The sequence below is a fragment of the Vanellus vanellus genome, assembly GCF_965231255.1.
Source record: "Vanellus vanellus genome assembly, chromosome: 9".
Taxonomy (NCBI): Eukaryota; Metazoa; Chordata; class Aves; order Charadriiformes; family Charadriidae; genus Vanellus; species Vanellus vanellus.
The window spans coordinates 17,980,072-17,994,703 of record NC_138914.1 but is presented as its reverse complement, the minus strand read 5'-3'; the positions used below and the strand labels follow the sequence as shown (position 1 = coordinate 17,994,703).

At 63.2% G+C, this 14,632-nt stretch overlaps 1 protein-coding gene across 1 annotated transcript; it reads right to left on the bottom strand.

The window, feature by feature from the left end:
• Positions 1-1,584: 1,584 nt before the first annotated feature.
• On the bottom strand, positions 1,585-13,987 carry SEMA3G (semaphorin 3G; the record flags this gene model as incomplete). The annotated part of the gene is made up of 16 exons (XM_082487885.1): positions 1,585-3,264; positions 3,380-3,519; positions 3,816-4,041; positions 4,219-4,260; positions 4,530-4,621; positions 4,731-4,962; positions 5,246-5,390; positions 5,600-5,669; positions 5,774-5,888; positions 5,968-6,110; positions 6,204-6,320; positions 6,431-6,521; positions 6,907-7,026; positions 8,617-8,679; positions 9,719-9,879; positions 13,900-13,987. 16 exons carry the CDS (start codon positions 13,985-13,987, stop codon positions 2,797-2,799), a joined length of 2,313 nt encoding a protein of 770 aa, XP_082344011.1. The 3' UTR covers positions 1,585-2,796.
• Positions 13,988-14,632: the final 645 nt, after the last annotated feature.

Here is a 14,632-nt window from a genome sequence, read left to right as displayed (position 1 = left end):
CGCGACGCCGCGTGACGTCAGCGCGACGCCGCGCCACATCGGTCCTGGAAGGGGGGGGGAGGTGGCGACGCTACAAAGGTCCCGCCGTTCTCCGCCTCTCCCCCACTCCGCTTTAGGCCTTCGTCTGGGATTCGGACTCGGCAGCCTGGGCCGCCCTGTGCGACCTGTCTTGAGGGGCCTGGGCCTGGGCCTGGGCCTGGGCCTGGGCCTCGGACTGGGCCTGTCGTGAGGGGCTTGGGCCTGTCCCTGTCATCAGGGGCAGGGCCCCACTGTGTTGAGGTGCGAGGGCTCCCACTCCCGCTGAGGCCAACTGTAACATCCCCCACTTTGCCAGCAGCTCCACTTAACGCCGCCTCGGAGGCTGGAAGGCTCCCAGGGGGAGCGGGCGCCCCTGCACTGCGCTTCCTTAGGAAGTGGGCTAAAAATAGGACCCGGATCCGTGGCTGCGCCTGTCCCCCCCCCATGGCTTTGTTCTGTGGCTGTTCCCACGCACACCCCGTCCTCCAGTGCTCCCCTTGTGCCTGCGACAGGGCTCAGCCAGCAGCACCAAGACCCAGGTGGGGCTTGTTCCCCTCACACAGAGGAGACTGGGGGTCAACAGTGCTGTACCTGCCCACCAAATCTGTCTCCTACCCCTCCAGGGTGGGTGAGGACGTGTTCGTATCCATTCACCCCCTGGAAGTTTCTAGGGACCAAGGTTGCCTCTTGGCTGGCTAATATGAGAGACAAGGCTGGAACGTGAACCATGCAGAGCCCTGCTTGCACCCCTGACAAAAGCCCTCCTACTCCAGCCTTACTGATGTAAACCTACCCTGGGGGGGGGGGGGGGGAGGCCAGGCTCAGCCACCATGGAGATTTATGGAGATTTACCAGGAGGGGGAGGCCCTTTTGGGGACTGGTTTCTTCTGCTCTTTGTTCCTGCTCAGTTTGAAACATCACTGGCCCTGGTGACACCTCCAGCCTCTGCCACAGGTCACCTCGGGCTGAGTCCCTCGTGCAGCAGAGGCCTCAGGAGCCCCTCTTGATGCCTCCCCTGGGATGGGCAGCCCAGCCCCTGCTCAACTGAGCGTAGGGGGTTGATCAGGGGCACTGAGGTGCACGTGTTTCAGTGGTGTGGCTCATTGCAAGGCCTTCAGAGCCATTAAATCCAAGCCCTGAGGAATCAGACTTCTGTCTCTTATTTCTGGCTTTACACCCTTGTCTCTACTTGTTGCTTATCGTTCTGTGCCCCCCAGGTCTGCAATTAACCAAATCCACGTGCTTGGCTCCAGTCTGGCCCATAAATCAGTGCTACTGGCTCTGCTCCCCTCCCTGCAGGACATGTCCCAGCCCGCCAGCCCCACTACAGCCCTCCCACTCCTGGAGACACCCCATGCAGGTGCCATGAGTTTGCAGGAGAGGTGGGATGGGGAGCTGGAGAAGAGGGTTGGGACCCAGAGCTCGTCTTCACAGGCGTGCCGTGGGACGGGGCAGTGCTACTGGGGGACTTTGCTCCCATCAAAGGCACCGCGGTGAACCATGGTGCTCCGCTGCTGCAGCACAAACACACACACACAGGGAGGAACGATGATATCATGACCTGGCTTTGCGCGAGCTATTTAGGGGGTTTAATTATTATTATTATTTTTCTTTCCCGTTCCTCTGCCTCTGAACAATGCCCGTCCCGGCAGGGCTGCGGTTCACACCATTGTGTGGGGCTGCCCTGCCTCAGGAAAGGGGAGATCCTTATCACCCCAGGGCTGGCCGAGCAAGTGAGCTCATGTCGCATGAGGAAAGCAAGCGAGCACCTTGCCGGCAGCCTGAGACGGTGCTGGCAGCCTGCGGGTGCTCTCCACGCACCTACCCCCGACCCCTGCACTGGGGGGAGGCTCTGGGTGCTGGTTTAGCTCCCTCAGGCAGGATCAAGCCTCCCCAAACCAGCCTTGTCCCACCCAGCCCCGCAGGGCCACCAACCACCAGAAGCACGCCCGGGTTGGGGTGCAGCCCCCCCAGACTGCGCTGGGGCCACCTGCTGCTCCTGCCTGGGCATAGTGACAGCGGTGGCATCAGTGCCTCTCCTGTGTTTACCCAGGAACGGGTCTAACCTGCCCACAGCCATTTGCTTTCCTCCCTGATCCTGCCCAGCCCTAAAACGGTCTGTGGCTTGGGGAGGGGGACGGGGGACAGAGGGGAAGAGGGGAGCTGCACCCAGACTGCTGAACATGTCCTGGTGCTATGGTGCTACAGGGAAGGTTGGAGGGAGCCCTGTCCCCTAGGGCACACCCTGGGTGGCACGGTATGACTCCAGCTTCTCGAGGACAGCAGACAACAGGGCTCATCCTGGGCACAGAGGCTTTTTGGGATGATGGTCAGTTTTCCCCCCCATGAGAGCAGGCATCATCTTTCCCAGGTCCTGTGCTGGTGTGGAAAGAGCCTGGAGCAATCAGTCGCTCCCCCCCGGCACCACGCTCGGCCTCTTTATTTGCAGAGAAAGCCAGCCAGCAAGCTCCTGGGGGGATGGCACCGCACGTGCCGAGCCCCAACCCACCCTGGTGACTGTGGCTCCACACCCACCATGGCACGCAGATGTGGGACTGGTGCGTCCCACCACGCCACCCATTTCAGAGGTGGTCCTGCAGCCACCAAGAGGGATGGGAACCTGCCCAGGAGCCGGCCCTGGCATCCCATCCACCACAGCCAGGGAAATGGAGGGATGGGGCTGGCACCACTGCAAGAGCAGGAGTCCCATGGGGCCACCAGCAGCACAGGGAGCCAGTCCTCACCCATGGCCACCCCACGTCCATTACCCTGCCCTCTCTAAGTGGCTGCCGCTTGCCGGGGCACACGGTTCCTCTCACTGGGGGATTTGGTCACCCGTCCCTTCTTGCCCACATCCACGCTGGCCAGGGCATGCTTGGTCTGGGCCAGCTTGTTCTTGCGGTGGTGGGGGCGGTTGTTGCCACACCAGAGGCGGGCACAGTACTCGTCCACTCGCCGCAGGTTTTGGGAGCTGATGAGGTGCATGATGTCCTTGAACCAGGTTTTGGGAGCCTGCGGTGCCATCCGAGGCTCAGGGCAAGGCAGGCGCGGGGGCTCATCCCCCCGCTCCCGGGGGAAGGTGTGTGCCAGCTGCTCACTGGTGATCACCTCCAAGGCTGTCTTGGCCACCGTCTGGGTGAAGCCATGCTCCAGCGTCTTGCAGTAGTAGATGCCGGCATCGTGGCGGTGCAGCTTGCGGAAGAGCAGCCCTTGCTCCGTCTGCAGGATCCGCTCATCCGTCTTCACCTGTTGGCCATCATGAGGTTGGGGGTGGGGGGGTGGGGGTGGGTGTCCAGGTCCAGCCCCATGTCCCTCCCATGCCCTCGCAAGGGGAGCAAGGCAGGCATGTGGGGAGTCTCACCTCGTCCCGCTGCTCGTCAGGGGGTCTCTGGACAAACCACTGCACGCTGGCCTGTGGGGACCGGGGTGTGCACTCCAGGAAGGTGCTGTTGTCCTCCGCCCCATAAAGCACCTTCTCCTCAACGTTCTCAAAATCATCCACTGGGGTAAAGACAGACACGGGCTCACGGGGAGGGCAGAGCTGGGCTTCCATGCACTTGGGTGTCAGCCTCCCCTGGGCCACCATGTGGTCCCCTCTCCCTGGGGACAGACCCCAGCCCCAGCAGCACCCACCTTCTCTTGGGGCACCCCTTGGTCTACGAGATGAGGAGACGAGGGTGCCCCAGCCCACCTGGGATAGCCGCAAGCCCCTCTGTGTGCCAGGGGCTGTGGATCCTGGGACTTCTCAGGGCACCTGGATAAGCCTGCAGCCCTGTGGGCCCTCCCCAGTCTCTCACCAGTCAGGTTCTGGTCCAGACACTGGTGCACAGGGTTGCCATGGTGGTTGTCCTGGCGGCGGTGGCGGCGCTTGCCAGAGGGCTGGTAGCGGGTGCAGGCGGTGCCGTCCCAGGAGCAATAGGGGTCCCTGGCCAGGCAGCATTCAGCACAAGCAGTGCCGTAGGTCTCGCACCGATGCAGCCGTACCTGGGCCACCCCCAGGCTGGAGCCCACATAGAGTGTTTGCTGGGGGAACAGCACCGAGATGGGGTGCACCTGCGGGCACGGTGCCCCGACTCCCCAGCTGGGACCCCCCTCAGGGCAAGCACCATGTGAGCTTCGAGAGGCTGGTGACAACAGCACAGTCCCTCCTGGTCACTTGCCCTGTCCCAAACCCTGTGGCTGAGCTGCGGCTGTACTCACCCGCTTGACGGAGATCTCCATCTGGGTGACGGGCACAGGCACCTGCAGAGGAGGTGAGTGGGTGTGAGGTTGGCGAAAACCTCACTACGGAGAGCCCAGATCATTCAGAGCCGCCAGAGCTTTGCAGGGGCACCGGGAATGTTTTTGGGGAGGGTGAAAACAGCCCCTAGCTGCCCTCTGCCCTCGGAGCCCTGAGACCTCTCAGTGCCCAATGGTGCGGTGACAGCCCTAAGCCTCCTTCCCCATGTGTGTCCCCAACATGACCCCACCCTGCCACCCCCCTCCCTTGTGTGCAGGGCAGCAAATGGCACCTTAAAAACCTGCAGCTCCTCCAGGACAACTTCCTCGGTCATGGCCAAGCTTGTCTTCTGCAAGACCACCACCTTCAGCACTGAGCCAGCGTCTGTGGGCAGGAGGGTGGAGGCGTGAGCCCCCTGCCATCATGCACCCCAGCCATACGCCCACCGGCAGCCCCAGCGCTGGAGCTCCTGCACACTGCTCCTGCTGCTCACCTGTCCCAAGGAAGAGGACATCTTGCTGCCCATCCTCAGCCTCCACCCGGTCCACCACAAGCTGGCGCAGGCGGTGGGGCAGGTCAGTCTTCACAAGGATGGGCCGACGGTGCTGGGGGTACACGGGCTTGTACATGAGGGGGTGAGCACGGGCAAAGTGCAGCACCTCGTCGGGGAAGTCCTTGGTGGTGCCGTACTGCCGCCGGGGCTGGTTGGTGGTCTTGCTGGGACACTGTGGGGACAAGAGGGGACCAGCTCAGCTCGGCCACCCCAGCACCCATCCCTCCTTCCTCCTCCATTGCCCTGCAAAGCTTTGTTTGGGTTCCTTCCCGCCTTCCAATTTGGGATCCATCTTCTCCACCCCTTTGCCAGACCTTGGTCCCCAGCCATCCCAGGGTGGATCCCAGAGAGACCCCATCCCAGCAGGTGAGAAAATGGAGGATCAACCCCATGAGCCCCCCTGGAAGAGCAATCGGAGGAGCGAAGGAGACCCAGGGGTCCAGGGAGTTGCTCACCACGCCTGGCCGTGGGTAGGGCACCTTGCCCTCGTAGGGGCCCCACTGGTGGTGGGGGCTCTCCCGGTGGGCAAAGGGCCCGTTGAAGACCTCCCGGATGTCGGCCATGCGGTACACACAGACAGCAGAGCCCTGGAAGACATGGCTGAAAGGGGATGGTGAATGGGGTGAGCAGAGCCACACTCACCACCAGTGGCATTGTTGGGGGGCATGGGAGCACCGACGTCTTCATACGGACCAGGGCAGAGCTGGTGGAGGTTGGAGAACAGCCAGCAGCCACATGGTGACGGTAACAGGGCAAGTCATGGGCAGCTGCAGCTGGATGTTCCCAGAGGTTGGGGCTGGACCACCCACCTGATGGTGCTGAAGAGGGCGTAGACCTCTGGGCTTTTCCCATCCCTCGTCCTCAGCAAGAAGACATCCTCTGGAGATGAGACACCCAAGCTGTGGGGTTTCTCCTGAAAGCCCAAGAGCTTCCCAAGAAAGGGACCGGCCCTGGTGAGGTCCCCAGCTCCATGCACCCCTTACCTAGCTCATCGAAGTGGGTGTCAATGCCACCGGGGCCAGGGACGGAGCACACTAGCCGGGCTTTGTTGAAGGTACTCCACTTGTTGACCAGCACCCTCTGGCCTCCAGCATCATTCTGCAGGGACAGGGAGCATTAGGTCCACCACTGTGACTTGGCGCATCCCTGTCCCCCGCAGTCCCCACCAGCATCTTACCACGCAGACCCGTGCCACCCGGCTGACGATGGCGTGCTCCTTGCTGTCTGCCTCCACCACCTTCTCCGTGAAGAAGAAATAGGCTTTGTCGTTGTCCCGGTCATCATTGTCTGGGATCAAGTGGGCTGCCACAAATTTGGGGTCTACGAGCGAGAGTCAGCCACGTCAGGTGGGGTGAGGGCACAGCTGCCACCTCTGGACCACCACACCACACCGGGGCACAGGAGAACCGTTACCGTTGAGTAAACGCTGGTCCACCTCAGTGCGCAAGGCAGAGCGGGTCCCCGTGCTACGGAAGATGCCAGGATCGCGGCCCAAGAAATCTGCGGTGAGGCCGGCGTACAGCTCCTCGCCTGGCAAAAACATCCCACCGCGGGGCTGAGAGCCAGCCCTGGCTGGCACGGGGACCGTCCCTGGTCCCGGTATCCAAAAGGCTCTCAGTCTCCCGAGGAAGACAACCCACCGATGACGGTGCTGGCAAAAGCGCGGCTGGGCTCGTGCGGGCACCTGCCCCGGCCGGTCTCCACGCTGGCGGGGTCCAGGCTGAAGGTGTGCTGGGTGAGGGGGAGCAGGCAGGTGACCCCCAGCCGTGCCCTGGGCAGCGGGGACGTGCCCGGGCACGCAGGGGCTGGCACTGGTCCCTGCCCAGCTCATAGGCACCTTTCTGCAAGCACCTGCAGCCCCAGCGCTCCCAAAGGAACCGTCTGGATGCGGGATCCCTGCTTTTTGAGGCAAGTCTGATGCTGTGAGGATGCACAGTAAGCGGAGGGACACCCCCACCCCCCACCCCAGGTATTCAGCATGGAGCAAACACCGCATTCAGCATCCCCATGCAGTCCTGAAGCCCCCCAGGAAGGAGGTGGAAGATGGGGATCTCCCTCCCAGAGGCGTCCCACCAGGGACGCTCAGGATGAGCACCCCACCACAGTGCTGCCCTACCTCACCACGGTGCCCCACGTAGACGAAGGCGCAGACGGGGTGGAAGGCGCCCGTCCCGCAGACCAACAAGTGTGTCCGGTTGTAGGGGTGCAGCACGCGGATGTAGTTGGCACAGTCGGTCTGGGGAGACAGCAGTGGAGAGGGGCAGGGTCACAGGGGGCTCGGTGCTTCACCCACCACCACCAGCTCCCTGCCTCTGCCTGGGGCTCTACAATGATGGGTGAGCCCAAGCCCTGGCTCGCTGGGCTGCACGCAGGCTCTCTGCCTTCACCCCGGTGCCAGACGGCAGCTTGGCCCCACCGGCAGGGCTTGCGTGGACTTGATCTGGGTGGACCCCAGCCCATTGCAAAAGGACGGGGCTTTTTGCTGGTCCTCCCGTTGCCGAGAGCATCCCCAGGGGAACCACGTGTGATCCAGCCAGCACCTGGGCATTTCCTGCCCACGGGCACTCGTGTGCTCACCCCATCACACAGCCCACATCGGCCGGGACAGCAAAGTCCCCGCAGCAGCTCCTGCACCCTGCTCCAAGCCCCTGGGGACCCCCCTCTGCCTGGCACCCATCACACAACCAGATGCAGGGATGTCCTTCCCTGCCGTGTTCCTGCTTGTGCCGGGGATGAAACAAAAGGAGGAAACGTGGGAGACGGAGACGGATACCCACGGGCATTTTCAGCAGCCTCCAGGACAGCCCCGATCACTACTGTCTGGGATTGTCCCCTTCTACCGGGACCAGTAGCAATGACACCCCCATAACCGGAGACCTGCCACTTCTGACCTTGTGCTGTCTCTCCTGGCGGTTCCCACCAGAAAAATGCTCCCATCCTTCTCCCGCTTGGGCACCACCACCATTAGCTCAGCAGCTCAGCCCGTCCAGCACCAGCCCTGCCTGCCCCCCATCTTTCCCCCCCGGTGGGATGTGAGGCCCCTCGTCCGCTGGGAACACCGTCACCGAGCTGCCCCGGGGGTTCCCAGCCTCCCCGCTGTTTATTTTCCCTTTGCAAAGAGCCTCTGAAATAGCAAGTTTAAAAAAAAAGTATATATTTACGTTCAAGAAAAATAAAAAATTGAGCCTGCCCTGGCTTGGATCTGTCGGTGAGAGCTTGTAAAATAAACACACAGAGCGGGACGGGGACTCCCGGGAGCAATTCGTCTGGGCCAGGGGAGCCTCGGAGACTTTCTCCCCGCCATAGTCCTGTTTCATATTGGGGCAGGGGGGATGCAAAGAAGGGTAAGGTTTGGGGAGTGAGGTCATGGAACCTCATCGAGCTACAGATTTCCCACCGTCGGGGACAGCCAGGATGGGCCACCCCACATCGCTGGCGTCCGGAGCACAGCACGGGGCTTTCGGTTCCTCCCAGCTCAGGTCTGTCTCCAAGCCCTATCGCTGCCCGCTCGGTGCAGCCACCTTTGGGGCACGCTGGCCACCGGTCTGCGACCGCGGGGCTGAGCGGAGCCCTGGAGAGGAGATTTCTAGATCTCAGTGCAAGTGTCTCACATGGCCAGGCTTGGTTGGCAACTCCCTGCCTCAGTTTCCCTCATACACTGGGATGGTCCCTTGCTCTGCCCCAGCATTAACTGCCTTGCGAGCCCCACAGGGTCACCCCCGGCGGGGTGACACAGCACAGCCCCGGCATGGGGGGAGCCAGCTGGCACCGGGGCACAAGGGGACACCCCCAGGTCAGGGCAGAGGATGTACAGGGACAGACTCACCCCTGGGTCCTTCCCCTTCCGAAAACACTCCTCCGTCTGCCCAGGGAGGGGCGGCCAGTAGATCTGAAACACAAAGGACCTGCTGGAGTGGGAGGGGGGACAGCAGGGACCCAGCCTTGCACATACATGTCCCCAGGCTGCTGGTGGCATGGTGATGGACAGAGGGACCGAGATAGGGACCAACAGCTCCCCAGAGCCCACCCAGCCCAGAGCTCCCACCCTGCCACCCGGGGCAGGATCCTTCCTCCTGGGGAGATGCACCCCAGCAGTCACAGCCTGCAGCCGGGCTGGATTTGGGTGGTCCCACCAGGGGTGGCCAGAGCTGGGCTGGAAGGGGGTGGACTTGTGGGTGGCCTGGGGCAAGGGTGCTGGGGGACAGCAGGGAGCGATGGAGCTGCAGTGCCCCACAGCCTTCAGCGGCTCTCGGACCAAGGGCAGGTTGGGTACACAAGCCCTTGACCCCCTTGCGGTGACCCAGCACGCTGAGGGGCACTTCATTTCCTTCTCCACTTTCTTCAGCTAGAAACAGCCCAGAGCCATGTTTAAAGAACAAGAAGTCAAAGCGGAGAGGGTGAAGGAGGAGGGGAGCCACCACCCAGCATCATCGCTATGATCCGTCACCTCTCCCGACGAGGAGCCGGGAGAGAGTCTGGGGGCTTTGCCAGCTGAGCCCTGGCACAGCTCGCTGCAATGATGGCTGCTTTTAGCTCCTTGTCTCTGCAGGCATTCAGCTGTATATTTGGCCCCAAAGGGGATGCCCGGATTGGGATGGGGAGCACTCTCTCTCCTGATGGCAGCTTTTTAGAAGAGCAGGGTCTGAGACCCCACTCAGCACCCAGGGCTCACGGGGCGGGCTGTGCCAGCCACGACTAATTGCTGGCTAATTGCCCTGCTGCCACAATAGCCAGCCCTCCTTTGCCAAGCAGTACAAGTTTTCAGATGCATTTCAGGGCGCTTGGGACAGGGACATCTCCAGGGCAGGTCTTGCTTCGGGGTGGCTTCGCTTGGCTTGGCCGGGCACCATCACTCGGAGGGGTGAGAAGTATGCAGGGGGCGAGGGTGGGGATGGAGACCCCGGGGTGCTCAGCAGGACCCGGCTCACCTCCTTGGCATCTGCACTGGCCCCGTCCAGGAGCAGGGAGTAGAGCACATCCTTCCCCCCGATGAAGAGCCGGTCACGGTACTCATCCAGGTAGAGGGAGCGGAAGCCCAGGAAGCCTCGGTGGCCGAAGAAGAGGACGGAGCGGTTGGTGCTCAAAAGCTCTGCCAGGGAGGAAGGGAAACATCAGAAGGAACCATCCCAGCCCCAAAGACCCATGGGGTGTCATAAGCACCGCTCGCCCCAAATGTCCCCTCCCAGCGACAGGCACACGCGTTCACCTCGAGCCTGGGGGGTGTCCTGCTCCCTGGCAGATTCCCCCACCGCCCTCCATTTGCTGCGCACACTGGGCTCCCTCAGAGACCAGCCCACAGCCCACCCCGCCGGGACAGCACAGCCCCGTGGCCCTGAGTTGTCACCCGACGGGAGGACAGGAGGGAAATGCGATGGATTATGTCCCACAGCTAAGTGCCCTCTCACACCCCTGGGACACCCCCCCCCCACCCAGGGCCCAGCCGACGGAGGATGCTGCAGCAAAGGGGCATCACAGCAAGAAAAAACGGACAGGGGTGCCATGGGGGTTCCCAGCCTCCGAATGCCCTTCACACCTGCTCGGGGATGTGAAAGGATGGTTGCGCCCCCAGCCTGGTGGTGGCACCAAGGGGTCCTGGCTTTTTCAGGGGGCGACCAGAGGGCTGTGATGGGTGCAGAGGCAGGAAGGTCCCTCTGAGCTGCCTGGGGCCAGCAGAAGAGCTGCTCCCAGCCGCTGCAGGCAGCAGCGCCCAACTCCATCCCTTCCCGGAGGCGCAGACATCCCAGCCTCACCCTGCCCGAGGGCAAAATCGCGGTGCCAGTGGGCAGCGGGGTCCCAGGCAAGTTTGCCCCCAGCAAGCTTTGGTTGAACCACCTACCACGGCCGTGCCGCAGTGCATCAGGGTGCACGAGAGCCTGGCAAAGCCCGTGCCTGCTGCCAGCCCCAAGCTGGGCTCGCACAGAGCCCGGGACTATGGCGAGAGTGGACATGGGGTGGGCAGAAAGCAGGTCCTGCCCGCCCCAGGTGCCAGCCAGGGACACAATAGCAGGCAGCCAGCCAGCGCCACGGGGAAACGGGCACACAAAGCCCGCCCCCGCCACCAGACCTTGCTGTCGGGGAGGCTTCCTCCCCACCACAGCATGGGGATGGCTCTTGGGGAAAGGCACTGGCACAGGGACGCTGCATCCCCGAGATGGACATCACATCCCAAAGCAACAGGCTCTGATGGTCAAGGCTCCCAAAGCAAGTCCAAGCCTGAATTCCATGAGACACTGAGGGGACCCTCATGATGACGCCACTGCGTGGGCAGTGGCGCAACTGGCTCCTGGTGGGAAATGACTTTCAGGATCAGCGAGCCAAAAATCCTGGCACAGTGGCGCCCACCCAGCTGTGGCAGAGGGTGAGGGCAAGAGGGAGCGGCTCAGCTTCAGTGGGCTTTGAAACCCTGTCCCAGCGACCGCCCCGAACCCAGGCCAGGCCACTGTAACCGCCGGGTGGAGGAGGAGGAAGACAAAGTGCCATTGATAAGCGCAGCCATGTCCCCAGACACCCTCCGCCGGGGAAGGCTGCCAGCCATCACTGCTGACCCCAGGGAAACCCCCAGCCTGAGCATCGCCCATGCATCTCCCCATGAGAGAGGAGGCGGTTCTGGGACAAACCCAGCTGCCAGCAGTCCAGGGCACTGGGGTACCGAGCCCTGCTCTTGCTGGGGGGACATTTGTTCATCTCCAGTGAGGAGGCGGCCAGTGGCGCAATGCCCCCATCCTGGTGGGAAATGCCCCTTCTGGGACTTGAAAGGGAGGCAGGGTCCATCCCCGGGGGAGGGTACTGCCACCTTCACCCCATCACACACAGCTCCCGTCCCTGCCAAGTCGCTCAAGGGCAGTCCCAGTGCCCTAACTGGTGGTGCTGGTGGCATGGAGGGATACAGCCCCAGCACCTCCATCCCTACCGGGAAGACCCCTGTGCCTGCAAGCAGAGCTGGCACCAGGGGCCCCTCCAACCCCATGTCCCCGGGGGTATCCTCCTCCCCGTGCCCTCCCAGCATCTCGGGTCCTCCCGTATCAACGGGCCCAGCCCAGGAAAACACTGTCGTCTCCTTCTATTCTTGCCCTGCAATAATATTTTCCCAGCTCAGAATAACATTGGCAAAGTCATCGGGCTCCTTTTATTGTTTCAGGCAAGGCTTTCCCCTCTCCCCCAGCCCCGACAAATTCCTCCTGCGCCTCAGGTTACACCGGCTTGGGGAGCCTTCCCCTCCCCAGGGAGCAGCACCCCGCCATGCTCCATCCATCCCCAGCACCCCTTTACCCCCAGGGTGGGGGTCCCATAGAAGCCACCCCCCAAGCACCGCCGCAGCAGGACAAGGGTCCCTTGGGGGAGACAGCGGAGAGTTCGGGGGGCACCGGGCTGTGCTCCTGATGTACGCAGCGGCAAAATGTTCTTTCCCCTCTTACACCAGCCACTGCTGGAAGTCAAACTGGGAGGAAAAGAGCAGTTTGAAGTGAGAGGAGAGCTGGGGACACGGCCACCCCCGCACCCATAGCACAATGCCTTCCCCTATGGCCCCCCCAAAACGTCAACCCACAGCCAGAGCCACCAGCTACGCGCAGCCCAAGCCGACAAGCTAAGCACAAGCAGCTTCAGTTCACCGCAGTTTTCCTTTCAGAAACTTCTAATGGTTTTAATTGAAATTTTCATTTTCTTTTTCTTCCCCCCAGGGAGAAGGCGGTGGCAGAATTTGTTTCATGGGATATTTCAGTTTCTGCTTCCAATTTGGAAGAGGAACAGAATAATCAGCTTAAGAAGGGGAAAAAAAAAAAAAAAAAAAAAAAGCTTCAAAAGGTTCCTTGCTCCCTGTGGGAGGCCACGGAGCCCGCCCGGCCCCGAGGAGCCCCTCGCACCTGGGGAACACCGCGGCACGGCCGGACCTCGGTCTGCAGTGGATCAGATGCCGAGCCAGACCTGAGCCCCACAGCCAGGCTCTGCCGGGACCCCCAACCCCCTAGCCCAACCTGGGGACACCGATCCCACCACGGGGCAGAACCGGGAGCCATCCCGGGCGCCTGCTACCACCTAGGGTAAGTGGGGACACTGCGTGCCTCAGTTTCCCCCTTTCAACAGGGAGGGAGCCCCTGGGGCCGCCTGCTCTGCCCCAGGACAGAGCCGGGGACGCAGCCAGCCCTTGCCGCAGGGCCGGGGGACCCCCAACCCGGGCAGCACAAGGGCAGACGGCAGCTTTCCCCCGGCACAGGGATGTGCTCCGCAGCTCCCGGGGCTCTCAGAGAGCTGGGCTGCCCCAGTCCCTTGCCCTCTTTGGAAAGGGGGAAAATATGCATTATGCAATATATATATATTTTTTTAGAGGAGGTTCATAGCTTTTAGGCAAGAAGTAGGAGGTTGGGGCGCTCCGGACTCCTCTGTCAAGTTTGGCTGGAAGCAGCCCATGGATTAAGCTGGCAGGGAGGGGGAATGCAGCGAGCCAGGGCAGGATCAGAGGGAGAGTTTTAATTAAAACCAAGCACTCTCCCAGCGCAGCACCCCGATGCCCTCCTCCCCCGGCACCGCAGCACCCGCACCCCAGTGCGGCGGGGCTTGGAGGGTGCCCGGGCTGAGCAGCGCCCGGGGGACCACCCAGCGGCGGGTGGGATGCTGAGCACCCACGGGGATGCCCACGCCAGAGGAAGCACCCACGCCCCGCAGCACCCACCCAACCCACACGCCCGAGCACGCCGGTGCCAGCACAGCGCCGTGCCTCAGTTTCCCCCCCCCACACACACACTCCACGTGGGAGACGATCCCTCCCGGGAAGCGGCGGGGCGGGCGCGGAGCCCGGCGGCGCATCCCCCCACCCCATCACCCGGCTCCCCACCTTCCTCCTCCTCGGGGGATACCCCCCACGCACGTCCCGTGTGGGGAACCGGAAAGTGCCGAGCAGCCACCCTCAGCCCGAACCAACCCTCCAGCGCAAGGTGCCCCCCCAAATTAAAAAAAAACATATAAACCCGCAATTTGGGCGCAGCGCCCACAGCTGAAGGCTCCCCGAACCCCCACCCGACCCCCGTAGAGGGGGAACTGAGGACACCCCGATGTGGGCAGGCACCCCCCACAACCCCCCCCCCCCGCAGCAGGTGCCCCCGGCCCGGCTCACCGCGGTAGGGCAGGCGGAGCCGGGGCAGGCTGCGCCCCGCCGCCAGCAGCGCAGCCCCCAGCCAACACACCGACACCGCCGCCCGCATCCCCGCCGCCGCTCCCGGGGCTGCCGGTGGCACCGAGCTTTTATGGGGCCCCCAATCCGACCGCCCCCGGCACGCCCCGGCACGCCCCGGCCCGGCCCCGCCATATCCCCCCCTCTCCGCCATCCCCATCCCCCGGGGCGGCGGGGATGCGCGGAGGGGTGTCGTGTGAGGCGGGATGGCCCCATCCTCCTGTGGGGGCCCCGAGAGCTCCACGCACCCCCAAATCGTCGCCTGCCACCAGCGGGTTAGGCTTTGCTGCAGCACCACCCCCCAAAAAAGAAGCAATCCCAGCCACTCCCGGCTCCTGAGCCCAGCCAGCCCCTCTGGCTCATCCCTGGGGATGGGGAGCAAGGGAGGGGAAGTTGGGGTCCCCCAGAGGGGTGGGAGAGGGCACGCAGGCCCATCCCCTGAGAAGGATGTTCAGCATGGGACGATCTCCAAGCACTAGCAAGCACCCGGCTCTCAGGTCCCATCTCAGCAGCCAGGCAAGTCTGTGGACGCCATGCTGGGTGGGCAAGGGGGCTGAGAAGGATTGAGGGGGGCACAGGGTGCTGCGCCCATCCTTGGTGCACCCACAGGGCAGGGGACAGGGCAGCGGGGATGGAGCGCTGGCTGCCTGCTGACCTGCACCCTGAGCAGGGACCG